Source organism: Trachurus japonicus, chromosome 3 (assembly GCF_045865225.1).
Source record: "Trachurus japonicus isolate A0001 chromosome 3, Traja_1.0".
Classification (NCBI taxonomy): Eukaryota; Metazoa; Chordata; class Actinopteri; order Carangiformes; family Carangidae; genus Trachurus; species Trachurus japonicus.
Window position 1 is genome coordinate 10229303 of NC_140909.1, and position 17034 is coordinate 10246336.

Genomic DNA, 17034 nt, shown 5'->3' on the forward strand with positions numbered 1-17034 from the left:
TGATATTGGTAACAATATTGTAAAAACAGAAAAGAGAAACCGTTGTCACTGCAGTATCGATTTGAGAGACAGTAAGCACACCGTTGCTGAAACTGTGCAATCTGAGCATTATTATACCATAAGAAATACCTTGAGACAATTATGAATCGTGATTTGGAAAATGTAAGATTATTGCTGAAATAATTGTTTTGTTTTTTCAATTTGGTTGAATAAACAATCCACCACTTAATACTAAAACAGCAAAAGTGGTAGACATCCCCAGAGAACTTCTCACATTCATAATGTCTGCATAGTTTGAACTTGGACAATTGCATCTGAATAAATCACAGCAATGACAATCACAAACACGTTTTCTCTAACAGCATTTTTCTGGCAAAAGCAGAGTAGCCATAAAACAGACTGTGTTTCCTGAATGTCCGCTTGCTTACCATTGCAAGCCATTAGTGAATGATTTAATGATGCTGCAAATAAGCATCTAAGTTTGTTTACAGTTTAAACACATTTCTGCACAGAGCACAGGCTACAGCTTTGCACATCTTTTAGAGAAACGTGTTTGAGAGAATGAGATGTGAAAATAAGATTAAAAAAACAAAAAAAAAACTTAACTGAATTAGCGTAAAAGTACATTTTTCAGCACCTTTCAGACACACAAAACATTTTTTTTTACAGAAGTAGTGGTTTGCCATTCCTGTCATTTAAAAAAGTTTGAATGGATCAAGAGCCAAAACACTGTATTTACAAATTCCATTTTAAAAACATTTGCTTTACAACATGCATTTTCATTTCATTGTAGGCTGTACAAAAGAAATAAATACAAATCGCTTTTGTCATTCCAGAAAGGCAAAGGAATGTACTGCATGCATGGTCTAACCTCATCTATGAGTCAATGTGCACAAACTGAACAAATTACAATGGAGTGTTTCAAACTCATGGCATGCTTAAGCTGTGAGAATGTTAGAAGATTATTTGCTCATATCTATACACACATTAAAAGCTTAATTCATGGAGAACAGTGTACTAATGATCCCTGGTGTCACTGATAGCCCTCTGTGTACTAGAAAACTACAGACTCGCGCATTTGCACATACGGAGCAAACAGAAAGGACAAAAACATGGCAGCAACGAAGAGCCACTCCTACACTCGCACACAAAAAAAGCTGGTATTAGAAAAAGCTGGTGTCTTTCATATGCACACTTACATTTTAACAAATTAGGAAAAAAGAACAGTCTTGATATGTATGAAAAAGTGACAAAACATTTATGATCACATAATACAAAAATAATCAAAACAGAAGAGAATCAGAAACGGAGCCTCAAATTTTATCTCCTCATTCTATAAATAACGCTAATGCCCATAAGTTTGTTTTTTTTTTTCATTTTTAGCTTTTCATAAAAAAAGAAAATTAACTCTATACAAAAAGTTAAAAAATTACCCATATAAAAAAAAAGGAATATTACACAGAAAAGAAATATCTAACCAACTGATCTAACAGGGGGAATGGGAGGTCTGCCACTGGAGACAAATCCAGGAGGATGCCATGGATAACCCTACAGAGGGAGTTAACGAAAAGCAAATCACCAGGTTTCTTGAGCGTCTTCCGGGAGCTGTGGAGGAAGTGTGTCTGGAAGATGTGTGGCCACTTGTGTGGACGCCAGTGTCTTCTGTTTTTTGGAACTGCAGCAGGGCTTGAAAAGACGAGGATCGATAATCACCTCGCCGAACCGTCCTTTGTAGACGATCCCACAGCACACCTTTTGTCTACAAAAAGGAGAGGTGAGAATAGACCATTATTAAATAAGTCAATATTATATAGTCAAATTATTTTACAATGGGAGACAAAACTATTTCGTAAATCTGAACAGTAGAGCCTGCCTTTTCCAGTAGGAACGATCCAAGAAAGAGAAGATGGAGGGAGTCGAGCGTCTCTGTTTAGACTCGATGTCTGAACCGTCGTCTGACTGGTTGCTGTAACTGGGAGACTGGGCAGGAGACACGCTGGAGGTCGTGCTGTGGGCATCTGAGTCTGCTTGGAAACAAAACAAAACAACACACGCTTAGAGGACTGTCATGAGATTTATCTGGAAAACTGCTGACAGTTGTGACTTACTAGAGAAATTCACCTACTTTTGATGTCTTTGGGGGAACTTTTGTTTTTTAAAGAGTTTTCCATTTTTTCCTCTCACCAATTATAAAAATGTTTAGATTTTTTTCCTCTAACATTGCTAACACACATTTTTCATCATTTTCTAGTGTTTTACTGACCTAACAATTATCAAGAAATTAATCTTGATAATCCTTTGTCTGATATACAGTGCAAAATATATTAATTACCAGCTTAGTACAATAGATGCCCGAGAAACTGATCAAATATTCATATTACTCATAATATTCACATTTATGTACATAATCCTTAAAGTTTGTATTCTGTTTAAGCTCAAAAGCAAACTTCCAACACAGAGCACGTCCCAATATAAGAGACACAAGATGCTCAGTCATTTTTAAAACCAAAATTTGACAATGTGCAATTGCATTTATATATTATGCACGACAAAGATACTTCAAGTCAACGTGTTTAATGTCTGAGCAGTTCTTAAGCAATTACCTAATATTTAATATCAACTTACTTTGTCTCTTTAACTTATGAAGTTTCTTTAGCTTGCTTTTCTTCTTGCCGTCGCTGTTCTTGATCTTCTTGGGTTTTGTCACCTTGAAGCCCGGCCCAGCTCTGGCATCCACCACCTGCGTTACATCAGCAAAAATATGTCAATTTAAAAAGTCCAACATCAGACAAATATTACTCTCACTATAGTGGGGATGCATCACTTACATGGTTCCAGTTCTTCTTGGAGCCATGAGGCAGTTTCTTCCACCTCTTCACCAGTAACACACAGGCGTTGCAAATGTCTCCAACACGATCCTCTGACAGTCTGTATAAATAATAAATAATAAATAAACATTAATGCACACACTGAAACACCATAAACAGAGTCATTGCTTATGTTTAACAGTCCCAAAAACAAGCAAAAAATTACAGACACCAACAACAACAACACACAAACGCCCAATGTAAATGTAAATAAACGAATGAATGGGAGCTCTTACCCAAAACAGAGCCTGAAGGTCTCCTCATACCGACTGCTGTCTGTGAACCGGGAGCTGGAGGACTTGGTCTTGCAGATGCAACATCCGTCGTTACTCCGGTAGATCTTTGACTTGTGAAAGCCAAACATAGTCTGTCTGTTGTTGGTCAATGATCTGGCAAAAAAAAAACCTGCAGATGTGGAACAAAAAAAAAAAAGATAAACAACAAACAAAGCTCGGTAATCCCAGTCCCAATCCCTTTACAAGCACAGTGGATGTGTGCAGACAGTCGCGCTTTCTACTACTGAAGAAGGGGGCGGTCCCTACCAGGCGCTCAGACACATATGAGCGAGCAATTTTTAAAACCATAATTTCAACATATCCTGTATGAAAAAAACAGTTTTATTGCAGTGCATCACATCTGCAGCTCATAAACACTTGGAAAACCCAAATTAACGTCGACCAAAGCAAATAAATAATGAAAAAAATAAAAAATCAACCAAGTGTCTTAAGGAATTTTTAAGCCGAGCCGCGGGAACACATTATAAACAGATAACACCGACATAAGATAAATATTATAACCAGATATGATCGGTTTCGTTGTCAAGGAAATAAAGCTTAATGAGCGGTTGGGTTAGATTTAGGTAATACAGGTTGCAAAGTGCAAACTTTCACATGCTCCCGGTCCGGTTAACGTGAGTGAGTTGAATCACAGAGATGTTAACACCCACCAACACACGCGTTTTACTATCGTCCACTGTCATTAATGTGACTTTTCTGAACATTTGAAATCTTGCGCGCACAAAAATGCACCAATGCAATGTTCAAGTGGCGATATTGGGACATCGTTTAGCTGCGTGTTCGTCTGCGGAGAGAAGTCGAAACAAAAAGCGGGGAATAGCGCTTTTCTGAAGTAAGAAACAAAAAGCTACCGGGCTACTACTACTCGTTGAATTTATGTGCAACACGCGTGTCTAAAAAACGACACACGTCTGTCGACTTTGTGCAATGCGTGTGTGTTCTCGGGATTTTATTAAAATGCGAAAAAGTTGCGGTAAACCCACGTTCCCCTTTAAATTCAAACTTTTCCCCGCTAGAGCGCCAAATGCGGTTCATTGTTGTTAGCTGTTAGCATGCTAGCTAGCCGAGTCTGCTACCTCCAACCACGCCACGCTCTCGTTCACTTCCACGTTATCCCATTGTCGAGTCGGTTACTCTTTGTACGTTTAGCTCGCTGCAACTGTAAACACACGCGTCAGGCTCGGATTACAACACGCCGCGACGAGTCTGTCCCCACACAAACAAACCAAGCACTATTTCACAAGTGTAAATTCCGTGTAAGAGAAATAACAGCGTACTTACGGAACAAAAACTTTGAATCTTCGCCGTATTTCTTTTCACGCACTGCGCATGCTCTTACTACTGCTGCATACAGCTGGCCATTAGAATCTCATTTGCATAAAAAGCCGTAATGAAAGGGCTGAGCGTACAACGACCATATAAGGAGTGCGACCGTTGAGTTTGAACCTCGAGTCAACCAATCACGGCTGTCCTTGCGTACTTTTAAGAAGCTGTGGATTCTGGGAAGTGTAGTCAAACGAGCGAGCGAACGCTGTTCACTCACATCGTTAATGGCCTACTGTCAAACTCCAAGTCCCATAAACCACCCGGCCTGAGGCTTTAAAGAAAAACAGCCTTCTGACATGGCGCGAAAGAGTTTGTTTACATTTTTTTCAGCCGAGAAAGCGCCCTCAGCAGAGATTATACTGTTTATCTACCAAAAAACAGCGCGTTTGCGAAAATTACCATTAAATCACGGCTGTATTGTCTTATAACTATGATTTTATTTGACACAAAGGTGATTATAATTATTTGATCGGGAATTCTGTGGCGGGGTTTAATTATTTTTGTGTTAATAAATACAAAGTGGGGGTAAAAGGCTCCAACTAACCATTCATCACTTAAATCATAATTTGCTTCACCTCAATCAAATTGCTTCTTTTGTTCTGTTATTTGGACCAAGGTCTAGAAATCAAAGGCATTCAGTTCAGTATTGTTGAATAAAACCAGTGGAGCTGAGAGCAGTGAATTTTTAAAATAAACTACATTCTTCAACCGAGAAAGCACACTCAGCAGATAATATAAATATTGTATAAACAACTGATTCACTCTACCACAATAAAACCCATTTTAACGCATTACAGATGCTTTATTCTTAATATATTTTTACACTGTACACTGTTGCTCACTTAGTAAACACTACATTACACAGCTATGTCAATAAATGTACAACCGTATTGGAAAACAAAAATATATATCTCCCAAGATGCTCATGTGTGGGTCGTACACAGACGAGTACAACACAGTCATTCCAGACATTGTTGGCACAGAAAAGAAGTCCTTCACATATCAAATCTCTTATTCTGCACAGTAAAGTTTGATGTATGTAACAGAGGAGGGGCCCGGTAATACCTCAAGACACCATGATATTGAGTTTGTAGGGGGCTGAATTTTTCTCGTGTGGATATTGCATAGCAAGAAACCATGATGACAAAATCTGCAGGGGGAAAAAAGCAGTCCTTTTTTTCTCCTTACATGAGGAGCAGGAGATCATCCTTCATTATGAGCCATCTACGAAGATCATCACGCTGTCTTTGTTCAGAGAAGAGGGCAGATGTGTAAGGGCTAGGATGATGGTCAGGGAAAGGGCTGGTTGGAGGTATTTACACGAAGGCTGTCATTGTGATCAACTTTGCACAGAAAGCTGGGTCAAGCATCACTTGGAGGACTTGTGTCTGGAACACAAACCAAAAACTTGGGGTACTTCTTGTATATCCCACTGAATATCCTGTCCATCATTGTATACAGTCTGAAGCCACACAGTCTTATTATCATGCAAGAAGGGTCGTTTTCTCTTCTGAAGGTATTCCATGTAAAAGATTTGCATACTTGTACATTTCTCAGGGAAAGGCCCAAATGTGATGACCTTTTAATTCCTCTATAGGTGAATCATCTCCCACTCTACAAACCTCCCTGTCATACACATACTTATAAAGCATACTTCTACATCATTTGCTTTCAGCTCTGCGTTATGACATTGGAATCTGAGTTGACAACAGAGCAAGCAACTTGACTGATTTAACAAAATAATACTGTTTTTCTCTGAAAATATATTAACAGCTTTGATCCTCGCTTTCCCTTAAATATAGCCATTGTCAGCAGTTCACGATAACAATGAAAATATTTAGCTTTCAATAAAACGTTATAGCACAAGTAGGTCATCGTCAGTAATGTGAAAATCATGGTTCATAATAGAAAACATATTTTAACATCTAATGGCAACATCATTGAGGATAAAAATAACAACCAATCTTGAAAGGCTCATTGCACTTAATATATGGCAAATGTAACAGTAGCTTTAATATAAGCCAGAAAATGTCCTTTGTTCAAGTCTGTTTCTGCATATAAAAGGTTCCATTATTCTTTTTAGTGGTCCCCAGTGATCTTCCTGGTCACGTACAACTGGTGGGAAGTTGGTCGGTTTGGTTTAGATTCCAACACCTTTGACGAGCGAAGCCTCCAGGGTGATGTTGAACTCCTGCAGAGTCTGTAGCACTCTGATCAGAGAGTTCACCAACGAGCGGTCCTTAATTAGTGCCGTCTCCTCGTACATCTGAGCAGTGATTGGACAGTCTGCGAGCAGAGCGATCCAGTGATGCAGCAAATGGTCCCTAAAAGCAGCAGAAAACACACACACATGAAGTCAATGGAGCAGCTTAAAACTATAAAAACATGCAACTGCAATACTCCAATATGAATAATTTAAAATCAAGGCAGTGTAAAAAAAAGTTTAAATGGTGGACTTTTTTTTTTACAGGCAACTTAATGAATTCTTCTAACCCTAATTTTTCAATAGATCAACTAATTGACTTAATTCGTATGAAGGAGTTTAAAAACAGAGCTTTACACCAAGACACAAAGGACTAGATCATTATGCAGCCAATACAAGGGCACATACACCCCTCCACAGAAGCATCATTGGAATATCTGATACTTCAAGAATCCTCCAAGGAGAGATCGTTTTCTCTTGACTCCTCGATGAAGGGTCAGACACAGAGCAGTGCATCCACTTCAGCTGCAGGGACAGGGTGTTTTATCTAAGGAATTATGTCTCATGGTGTTAGTGAGTGCTGCCTGCCTACCTTGCACCCAGGCAGACGAGCATCTGGAACTTTCCGTCCTTGCCGATGTTTCTGGATGTGTTGTTGATGGCGCGCATGAAGCGGCAGAAGTGGCGCACTCTTGTTTGCCAGTTTTCGTCTGGAGCTACCTCCCGCTGCTCTGCACTTTCAAAGTACACTTGTGCCTTTTCTGTTAAAGCAGATTTAAAAAGTTAAAATACAAACCAGTTAGCCACTGTTTGTACAGTAATACAAAGGTCTGTTTGCTGCAACACTTAATCTAAAATCTTTTGGGTTTCACATTGAAACACCAGACATTTCTATCACTTTGTATCAAATATCACTTTATATATTTCCTAGTATATTTCCTGCCTGCACAGATATTCTTAATACTATACAACCATCACTACACAAAATAATGAGTGACTGAAAGATGAATACACTACTTCAGTTTCATGTAATTTCACGACATTCTCCTCAAGCTACAAATAGCAAAGTGTATTTTCTCAAAACTGTTGTTGTTGGAGACAAACAGATGTTTTGGACAGAAGAGAAGTGGATCATGCTGCAGGAGAATGTTATTTCAATATGTCAGTATTAGAGTCTTTCACTGGCTTTAACTTAAACTGACCACAGCTGCTGTTTTGAGCTTTTTACGGTCAATTTTGGGTGGAATATCACATTCAAGACTTAAGGAGGTAATGTTATTAAGTCTTTACCCAAAAAGTCCCAGATGAAGACATTCTTAAAGAGTCGTGGTGATTTGAAACCGTGCTGGAAAACTTGCTCCAGAGCCCAGACGAGGCCGTACTCCCCACAGAGGAGAAGAGTCAGGCTGCCTCTCTGTGGAGAGCAAAAACAAGAAGATGCATATAGTTAAAGAAATTAAAAGTTGTTGTGTCCTTTCTAATCAGAAAACAATAAAGCAATGAAGCAAATTCTCAGGTCGAGCTTTCCCATTAAGATACCAACGCAACATGCCGAGTATTTTACTGAAAAAGAGGGAGGAAGGAGGAAGGGTGGAAGGAAGGTGCAGCAATTAGAGTGCCGGGACACAGCTGTCTCTCAGGTCATATTTCTTCTCAAGAGGAAACAGCATCTTTTGAATAATAAATCGTTATGTCGAGAGGGAAATGTATTTAGATTTCTGATGAACATTGCTGAATTAAACCGCTGACAGTGTACATTTTTTTATGGAAGAGTTTTAAGTTTTCAGTATGAGGGTAAAAACACATCCAAGAGGCAAGTGGGCAAGCTATCGTGACTGAAATATTGTATGACGCAACACATACACTATAACCATAGTAACAAACACAACAACAACGGATAAAGTGCGTTTTAATTTTAGGATAACCTTTAATTCTTGGCAGCCTCCCGTTATTGTTCTGTCAATTCAATTCAAATTTATTTATAGAGCACGTCTTGAGCACACTGACCAAAGTGCTGTGCCACACCAAGACAAAAATGATACTAAATCAAAATTCAAAATCAAAAATATATAAGAAACATGAACAGAATAGAGGAGACTGCTTATCTTGGGTTGAATACGAGGGAATTAATATACGTTTTGAGAGTCGATGAATGGGGCAGATCTGATTGACATGGGCAGGCGATGGGTCATGACTGGGAACACACCAGTAGGTCCTTGGTGTTTAATTTAATCTATTGAGAGCTTAAAAAACAAACAGCAGAATCTTAACATTTATTTTAAAATGAATCAGGAGTGAATGAAGTGACACCAGGATGGAGGTAATGTGATCCCTCCCCCAGGAATCACTACGAGGACCATCTGCAGTTGAGAAGAGGGCGACTACAGAAGCGAAGCCTGGAGGACATGAGATCATAGCTTTTATTCAGTCAGTCACTGAATGAGAGGAAAGGGGAAGATTGTACACAATTAAATAATCTGGATTTTACTACTGCATCTACATGTTCATCAGCCTTGAGGACAGAGAGTCAGAGATCATGCCAAAGATTTTAGGTCGGTGAAAACCAAGGTTAAAGGCAGCATGTGGTTGGCAAAGAGAATGGGGCCCAGGACAGAGCCTTGGGGGACCCCACACGACAGGTTTGCTGAGGTGAAGAAGCATCTATTCATGTTGACTGAGACAGACTTAAATTGGTTCAGCTCTTATCTCACAAATAAATCTGTGATAATATCGCTAACATCGTGCTTCAGACAGTCTAAGATGGTGTGTTAACAGTAGCACTTAGGTCCAGTAGAATAAAGATAGCACAGTCACCGAGAATCATTGTTTTGGTAAAGTAGCAGTTCAGACAAAATAAGTTTTAGAAAGGGTCATTCTGGGACAGATCTGTAGTTACTGAGTGATGTACGGTCTGGGTTCGGTCTATTAAGTGGGAGCACAGCGCTAAAGTACACAAAGGTGTTTATAATGAAAAGGATGCTGCTGGGACCACTGAAGTCAGAGGCCCGTCTGTACTGTAGAGAGGTGGAGTACAAGTGAAGGGGATTTCCATGATAGAAAAAAAAAAACCTTAAATACACAATGGATGAATTTTAAAACCTGCAATCAACAGTTAAATTACAATACACTTTAAGAATCTTCACTAGGTATCTCCTTTGAATTACACTACAGTCGTAACACAATTATCTCCCTACCTACTATGAATAGTAATTATTAGTATTGGTGTTTTGTAATTGGTGCCTCTAGAACAGGAAAAATATAGGGCACCATTCTGATAATAAAAACAACAGGAGGAATTCTCCTTTAAAGTGATGAAACAATGCATGAAAGGGGGCTCGGGGACCATCAGAGCAGAAAGCTGCTTTTTCTTCATATGTGATGAATAATAGAACTACATGTTGTGGCCTGTCTGGGCTGGCGTCTCTCACCTCCTTCTCCGGCTTGTGGAAGTGCTTCACAATCCCATTGATGGCCTCTCCCACTCCCTCCTGGATCTGACCTGTGTTTAACTCTGGGTGAGGAGGAAAAGGCAAACAGAGATGCTGTCAGACAATACAGACACACAGAGGAAAAACAAACACTCCCATCCAGGTTTTACCCACTTGTCATTGAGTTTTCTCATTCATGCATTTGGATTTTTAACCAGTGAAGGTTCAAGCGTTAATGAGCACAAAAAGTGGGGGACATTGGACAATCTCAAACTGAGGTGTAAAGAGGAAAATCCAAAAGGGGCAGATGTTTCCTTTCTGTTAGATTATAACAAATATCTACATACAACACGGTTACGGAGGAGTTTGCAAAGATGACCTGAGGAACTTACTTGGTTTGCTGTTTGGCGAGATGGTAACAAACCTCCTCATCATCCCCGGGGACTGCTGCATCGGGGGTGTGCGACACATCCTCTCATCGTTCTCTGTGGTGGGGGTCATCAGCTCTCCCACCAGGATCCGCTCCAGACTGCCGTCGTCCACGCCCTTCCCTAGCCACCGGCCGCACGGAAACCTGCACGACAGAGACGGCGAGTTCATGCCTTAGACAACTGTCTGGTCAAATCGATGGTCGGTGAAATGTTCGTCACAAGGTGTGCTTACTTGTACGTGTGGCCTGTGATTTCGTTACGGACAACAACACACTCCACAAGCCACTTGGCGTAGAGTCCTGAGTTATCGTGGCCCATTTGTACTGTGGTGAGTTTGCCCAGATTTTGGCACTGAGGGGAAAAAGAAACATGTTAAGTGTCAAGCACCTAAACCAAAAACCAAAACCACAACACAAGGCATTAGCTCACTATATTTTGTTAAATGAAAAGCATTTTACTGACACATCTGGAAGACACAACAACTGTGTAAAGGGAAATTATTACCCAATTATTATTATCCATTGTAAGCATTCAATAACTCTTATTACCCAATATCTATGGTTAACTTTGACTTGTCATATGTTATTTACAGTTTTGTTTCTACTGACATGTCACTGTCAGTCCACTCTAGTCCAGTAAATCAAAAAAGATGGTTTAGATCTGGGGTGTCAAACGTGCGGCCCTTGGGCCAAAACCGGCCCGGCAATTTCAGCTTGTTCATGATATGTTTTGTAAAAGGATAGTTCATGTACTGTAAACATCTTAATAATTGATTGATTGGAATTCTTTATTCAGTCACATCACACAATAGCAAACATTATCGACACAAACATTATCGACAAAATAAGCATAATGCTTATATTAATGCCTGTCCTACATACCAAATAATGTACTAAAATAAAGGGAAAAATTCAAAGTTCTTTATATTTATAGGTTATCATGCTAATATTTTAGTGGTCCGGCCCACTTGAGATCAAATTGCGCCGTTTGTGGCCCCTGAACTAAAATGAGTTTGACACCTCTGGTTTAGATAATCTGGGTAAACAGCTGCACCTCTGTTGCTCCTTAGAGAACTAAAACTACAAAAAAAAGTTGCAATAAAGAGGAATTACTCTTTATCGGTTACTAATCACCAACCTCGAAAGTGATCTCCAGAGTATTTCTGGGGACCTGCAGGACTCCAGTCTCTGCCAGCTCACCAGAAACACACACCCAGGGGTTGGCGGTGAACATAGAGCCACCCAGCTTCTTACTGGGAACAACCACCACATGGTAGGGTATCACTGGAGGAGAGATACATGAAAACATCATATAAGATCACAAAGAAGCCCTTGTTTAGTGATATTGTTGCCATGCTGTGTGGGATCAAAACAGCACTCACTGATGGTTGTAAAGACGTTGGTGAAACAGAAGTAATCCACAGCGTTAAAAGAAAGTAGGTGGTAAAGAAACTGCTCCTTCTCATCATCACAGCGAAGGAAAGCATATCGCTTGTACAGTTTTCTAAAAGAAAACAAAAAAGCTCATTTATTGTAACAATAATCATTCATTTTTATACCCAGAAATTGTAATTATTTTTTTTAAATGGTTCCACTTCTCAACTGTGATGATTATTGTAGGGGCAAATGAGCAGCAAAGTGTGTTGGTTGGTGGTGTTTGGTTTGATATAAAGTAGAACAAATGACTGTGTAAGGTCACAAAGGCAGACAGACATCCCTGTGACCCAGTTCACCACTCAGATATCAATTATGAAGAGCGCAGTGAATTATTTATGTGGCAGCGGACTGCAGGATGATGCTTTGAAATTTCAAAAGAGTGAATGTATTATAAATGGGCACCTAGCATATCATCTTAATTTCATATGAGACAGACATTCCTACACAAACAAATAGACAGAGTTAGGATAACAATATAGAACAGGTAGGACAAGATACTTCCTGATCTTTATATTGTTGTATTTAGACTCATTGTTGTAGTTAAAGCAGAAGTGAGTGGTCCGGTCGTTTTCGCTAATGCTGCGTTCCAGGCAGGCTTTTGAAATCGTAAATTACAGCTTCAAGTCACAACTTACGACTTTGTAGCGTTCCAGGCAACCCACTCGTGTTTTTCCGACCTGTTTTACTTGTGAAAGTCACTATAACAGCCACTCGTAACTTCCGACCCGTGAACTCGTACCAGATCGAACTGGTACGACTTCACGGTCGGAAAAATACGAGTTTCCTTGAACGCACCATAACAGTCCTCGTCCCTACGTCGCCACATTCACGGCGTTCCTTGGCTGCACACACAGCCCTGCATGCCGTTCTCTCTCCTCATTGGATAAAAACTGTAGGATACGATAAATGTTTTCTCCTCGGCTCAGAGCAGAGCAGAGTGACTGACAGACCCGTGTTTCAGACCAAACACTCTATGTAAGTGATTGCTGTCGGAAGATATAACTATTTAAGACTTATATTAACACAAATATATCACTTACTTCTGCTTTAATTAATACGTTTAATGATAAGTAAGAGGTTGTTTTTTGCTCACTTTGTCAGCTCGTGGTCTGAAAGAAGCTGCTTCAGGTGTCTGGAAAGCAGCTTCTTCTCCATTGAGAGGCGAACCCAGGCTCTGGCCTTGCCCACATCCGTCTTGATCTCGCTGATGTTCTGAATGTGTCTGAAAAATAAAATAACAGACCAGACAGATGTCAGAAGATGTCATTTCAAGAGCTTTTGCCCCATTTTTCATTGTGTGAAAATGAAAATGAGTTCATACGTCCGTACAACATGTCTGGAGAAGGTAATTAACTGCATCAAACACATCACTGAGTATCATGGCTTGCTATTTTGTCACTAAGTGTGTGACCACTACATTTTATAGCTGCAAAGGAAAAAATCCACTGTGAACTGTGTTTGCAAACATCAAAAAGGATTATCAACATGCAGGAAACACCCTGGGCCAGATGAAGCTAAAGGCAACTGGTGCTCTTCATTTCATGTACGCTGCACTGCCCACAAGAGCAATAATGCGCAATCGAACCATACTTGTTTGTCTGTGCACTTTCATGTATTGACATTAAACAAATGTTTGGGGTTGCTATTAACATTAACTTCCTTGTTTTAATTAATCTGCTTCTCTGTGTTTTTCTTTAATTATGAAATCCATAAAACATCATGCAATGGTGAAAATAAGCCAGTCACAAGTTTTCAAACCTTGATGTCTTTGAATTTCTATTTCTTTTTAATTAGCAGTTAAAAGGGGAAAGACATTTCATTTCCAGTGATAAGAAGCAAAGAAAATTCTCTTGAAACACAAATGTGAACATTTGGCATTTTGGCTTGATAAAATGAAACAGAAGTTTTTTGGCAAGTTTCAGTATTTGCTCATCATTTGACAACTGAAAAAAGGGATTTATCACTTCAGCATTACCAGTATTATTTTAAAAATCTTCAATTCAGTGATAGTCTGACACCAACCTATAGTGATATTCTTGGTTTCCGTTAAAGACAGTATCTGTGTCAGTATTGACGAATCTTTATAATTTCTCCTGACTCTGTATTTCTCCAGCACCATTCAAGCTGAATCACTGTTACAGCCACAGACATGAATGTCTTATTCTGCCTCTCGGACTCCCTGTGTGTGTGTGTGTGTGTGTGTGTGTGCGGGTCGGTCCCATGCCATCGCTCCGAGCCACTATCATGCCTCCGACGTCCAGACACATTCCCTTCCACTCCACCTGTGCCATAAGCTCGTCTGCTAAGAGCTCGTCATGTCTCCTCATCCATCCCCCCTCGCCGTCTCCACCCTCTACTCTCACTCTGCCCCACGTAACCCAGTTTCCTCTGCTCGTTATCTCCATAGCAACAGACGAAAACATCTACTACGTGTACTACTAGTGTTTACCTCTTACTTTAAAAACACTTAGCAACAGAGATATGAGCTCACCATCTTTGATAAGATAAAAAATGTGCAAATTTTTAAGATTAACCCTTCACTTTTAGTAAAAATATTTACCGCATGTTCAGACAATATCATAAATTATTACATCTCATTACGGGAGGGTGGTGGTTGCTTCCGTTGACGACCATGGCACCAGACGTGTGCGTGGAGGAGGGTCTGTGTATCAGCAGAGTAGAGCTGAGTGTGTGTGTGTGTTGCCCTGAGCTGACCCTAACCCTCCTCTCTGCTCAGTCAGACTGGCGGGGGGTCTGGTAATTAGGCTGGAAGTAACGCGCTCTTACACGGACTCACTCCGCGCCGCCAACACGCAACACAAACCCCCGGCTCCTCGGCTCTGGCTGGGAACGGTAGACGACATGACGACAGTGATGGCTGCCATCGCCTCCACGCACGCACACAGGTGTTAAAGCATTCATGGGAGACACAAGAGGCTCTCAAGGTCACTGAGATGCTGTTGTTTTCTATTGTATAAATGCTATAGAGTAAAAATCGATGAGGACAATGGGTGTGGAGTGGGACTGTGGTTGTGTAATTGCAGCGTCACTTGCTCACGTGTGACTGGGGACATTGATGCATTGTTGCATTGTCATCTCCTCCCTCTTTTTCAGTCTCATATCTGACTATCTCTGCTATCTGATCACATGCAGAAAGTTTCCCCACCTCCAGAAGTTAGAACTAGATGCCTCATAGTTGTTTGCCTCAGCCACTGAGACTAGTTTCAGGTTAGATCTCTGTTTATCCAGAAAAATATGAAACACTGATCACTGGTGTAAAAAGTCTGATCAGTTCGTCTTTGAGTCCAATTGGACATTTGTGAAGAAATTTCCTTCAGGTGGTAGGGAGATATTACATTCACAACACTCGAATCGTGTTTTGTGAGGTCCCTTGACCTTTGACCCCCAAAATCTCATAGAGTCAACACCCCAAGTGCTAAATTTAAAGAGATTTCCTTAGGGAAAATGTGGAAATATTGCAGTCACTGCAGTCACAGGCCAAAACCGTGTGACCTTTAGCCACCGCAAACTATCAGTAAATGTTTGGGCCCAATTTAAAGTTGTTCGGTCAAGGCATTACTGAGATATTGTGCCCATGAGAACTAGACTAGAAAAATACGCCGCTGCTTTCTTATAAGCTTTAAAATCTGGCAAACATGCTGTGTGTGTAGATCAATATCTTTGTTTATATACCACTACATGTTTCAGAGGACATATGTGGTTAGCAATTCATTCTAACTTATCTTAGTATGTGATCTTATCATACTGCCTTATGCTTGCACTTGACAGGACAAAAACATAAACCGCACTATCAGTCAAAGTACAATCATGTCAAGAGTTTGTTTTGTTAAACTATTAAGAAACTGGGTTAAACTGTTACAACATATTTAAAGTCTCAACTATTGAAGTACTTTTTGAGGCTTTTTTGTGTCTTTATGATAGAGGACATTTGGAAAAAACAGGAAATAGGGAGTGAGAGAGAGAGGGAACGACATGCAGTAAAGGCCTGCCGGGGGTGGAATTGAACCCGAGGCCACTGTTGCCTCTGTGATGATTTGTCTTTGATATGTGTTACTTTACGTAAAACAAAGGTCACACTGAAACAGTAAAGTGATTCATTGATTAATCAGGAAAAAAAATTGCAACAGACTTTCTTTATCAAGCAAAATCTTGTCCCTGCCTTTCAAATTAGAAAAACTGCTGTATTTCTTCGTAGCATCATTTAAAATTATTTCGTTTATTCGACCAAACATATGCATAATATGGGAATGAAACAAATATATGAAAAAAAGTGATATTTAAAATATCAGTAGTTATTATGATTCAGATCCATAAGTTAATTTGTCTATGGAGTAAAAATGAATCACAGTTAACCCTTACAATAAGATAGAAATAGAATAGAGATAGAGAAGGTTACATCCGGTGGTTAGACTGGTGTGGTTATGAAGAAGCCCTTATAATAGATACAAAATAAAAATGAAACAAATATATGAAAAAAAATGATATTTAAAATATCAGTAGTTATTATGATTCAGATCCATAAGTTAATTTGTCTATGGAGTAAAAATGAATCACCCTTACAATAAGATAGAAATAGAATAGAGATAGAGAAGGTTACATCCGGTGGTTAGACTGGTGTGGTTATGAAGAAGCCCTTATAATAGATACAAAATAAAAAAATAAAAAACCAGTCTGATTACATTTGGCCTAAAAGTTCTGTTGATGAGGATGAGACACAAGTGGCAAGAATGAAGCCAATATGTGGGTTCTTGTGTGAATTTATTATTTGTCTCTCTGAGAATCCATTTGTGGATGTAGAGACTCTACTTGGACAGTAATTATGACGGGAACACTCTCAACTCTGAAACAGGTTGTGACAACTGGATGCTGTTTGACGGTCTCCCACAAGGGGGCAGTCTTAGCCTTACTTCCCAGATAGTGATCAGCAGCTGGTGCAGATTTTAAACATCTGTTTGTACACTGGATGAAATGAAGTGACGCAATGCCTTTATTCCTATATTAAGATGGACATTGCTTCCCCTCTAAA

General features: G+C 39.7%; 3 protein-coding genes across 11 annotated transcripts in view; 1 reads left to right on the top strand and 2 right to left on the bottom strand.

Moving 5' to 3' along the window:
* The window catches only part of vat1l (vesicle amine transport 1-like), a 321886-nt gene that overhangs the window by 247724 nt on the left and 57128 nt on the right, over positions 1-17034 (top strand). The gene's annotated exons all lie outside the window — the stretch shown is intronic.
* On the bottom strand, positions 715-4520 carry sinhcafl (SIN3-HDAC complex associated factor, like). 2 transcript variants are annotated; one of them, XM_085760627.1, is made up of 6 exons: positions 4445-4520; positions 3104-3272; positions 2829-2928; positions 2626-2740; positions 1874-2024; positions 715-1759 (listed from the first exon to the last, which is right to left on the bottom strand). In XM_085760627.1, the coding sequence occupies exons 2-6, from the start codon at positions 3229-3231 to the stop codon at positions 1576-1578; spliced, it is 678 nt and encodes a 225-aa protein (XP_085616753.1). In that variant the 5' UTR covers positions 3232-3272; positions 4445-4520; the 3' UTR covers positions 715-1575. The 2 variants fall into 2 exon arrangements, with proteins under 2 accessions (XP_085616753.1, XP_085616744.1); XM_085760618.1 differs by having other exon boundaries at positions 1874-2027; positions 4445-4489.
* Positions 5271-17034, bottom strand: part of dennd5a (DENN/MADD domain containing 5A) — a 36864-nt gene continuing 25100 nt past the window's right edge. For all 8 annotated transcript variants that reach the window (XM_085760566.1, XM_085760562.1, XM_085760563.1 and 5 more), the window contains 9 exons: positions 13081-13209; positions 11933-12054; positions 11689-11834; positions 10784-10902; positions 10513-10694; positions 10121-10203; positions 7983-8106; positions 7285-7453; positions 5271-6813 (listed from right to left, as the gene is read on the bottom strand). In XM_085760566.1, the coding sequence (XP_085616692.1) occupies positions 6630-6813; positions 7285-7453; positions 7983-8106; positions 10121-10203; positions 10513-10694; positions 10784-10902; positions 11689-11834; positions 11933-12054; positions 13081-13209 (1258 nt within the window). In that variant the 3' untranslated portion in view covers positions 5271-6629. The remainder of the gene's footprint in view (positions 6814-7284; positions 7454-7982; positions 8107-10120; positions 10204-10512; positions 10695-10783; positions 10903-11688; positions 11835-11932; positions 12055-13080; positions 13210-17034) is intronic.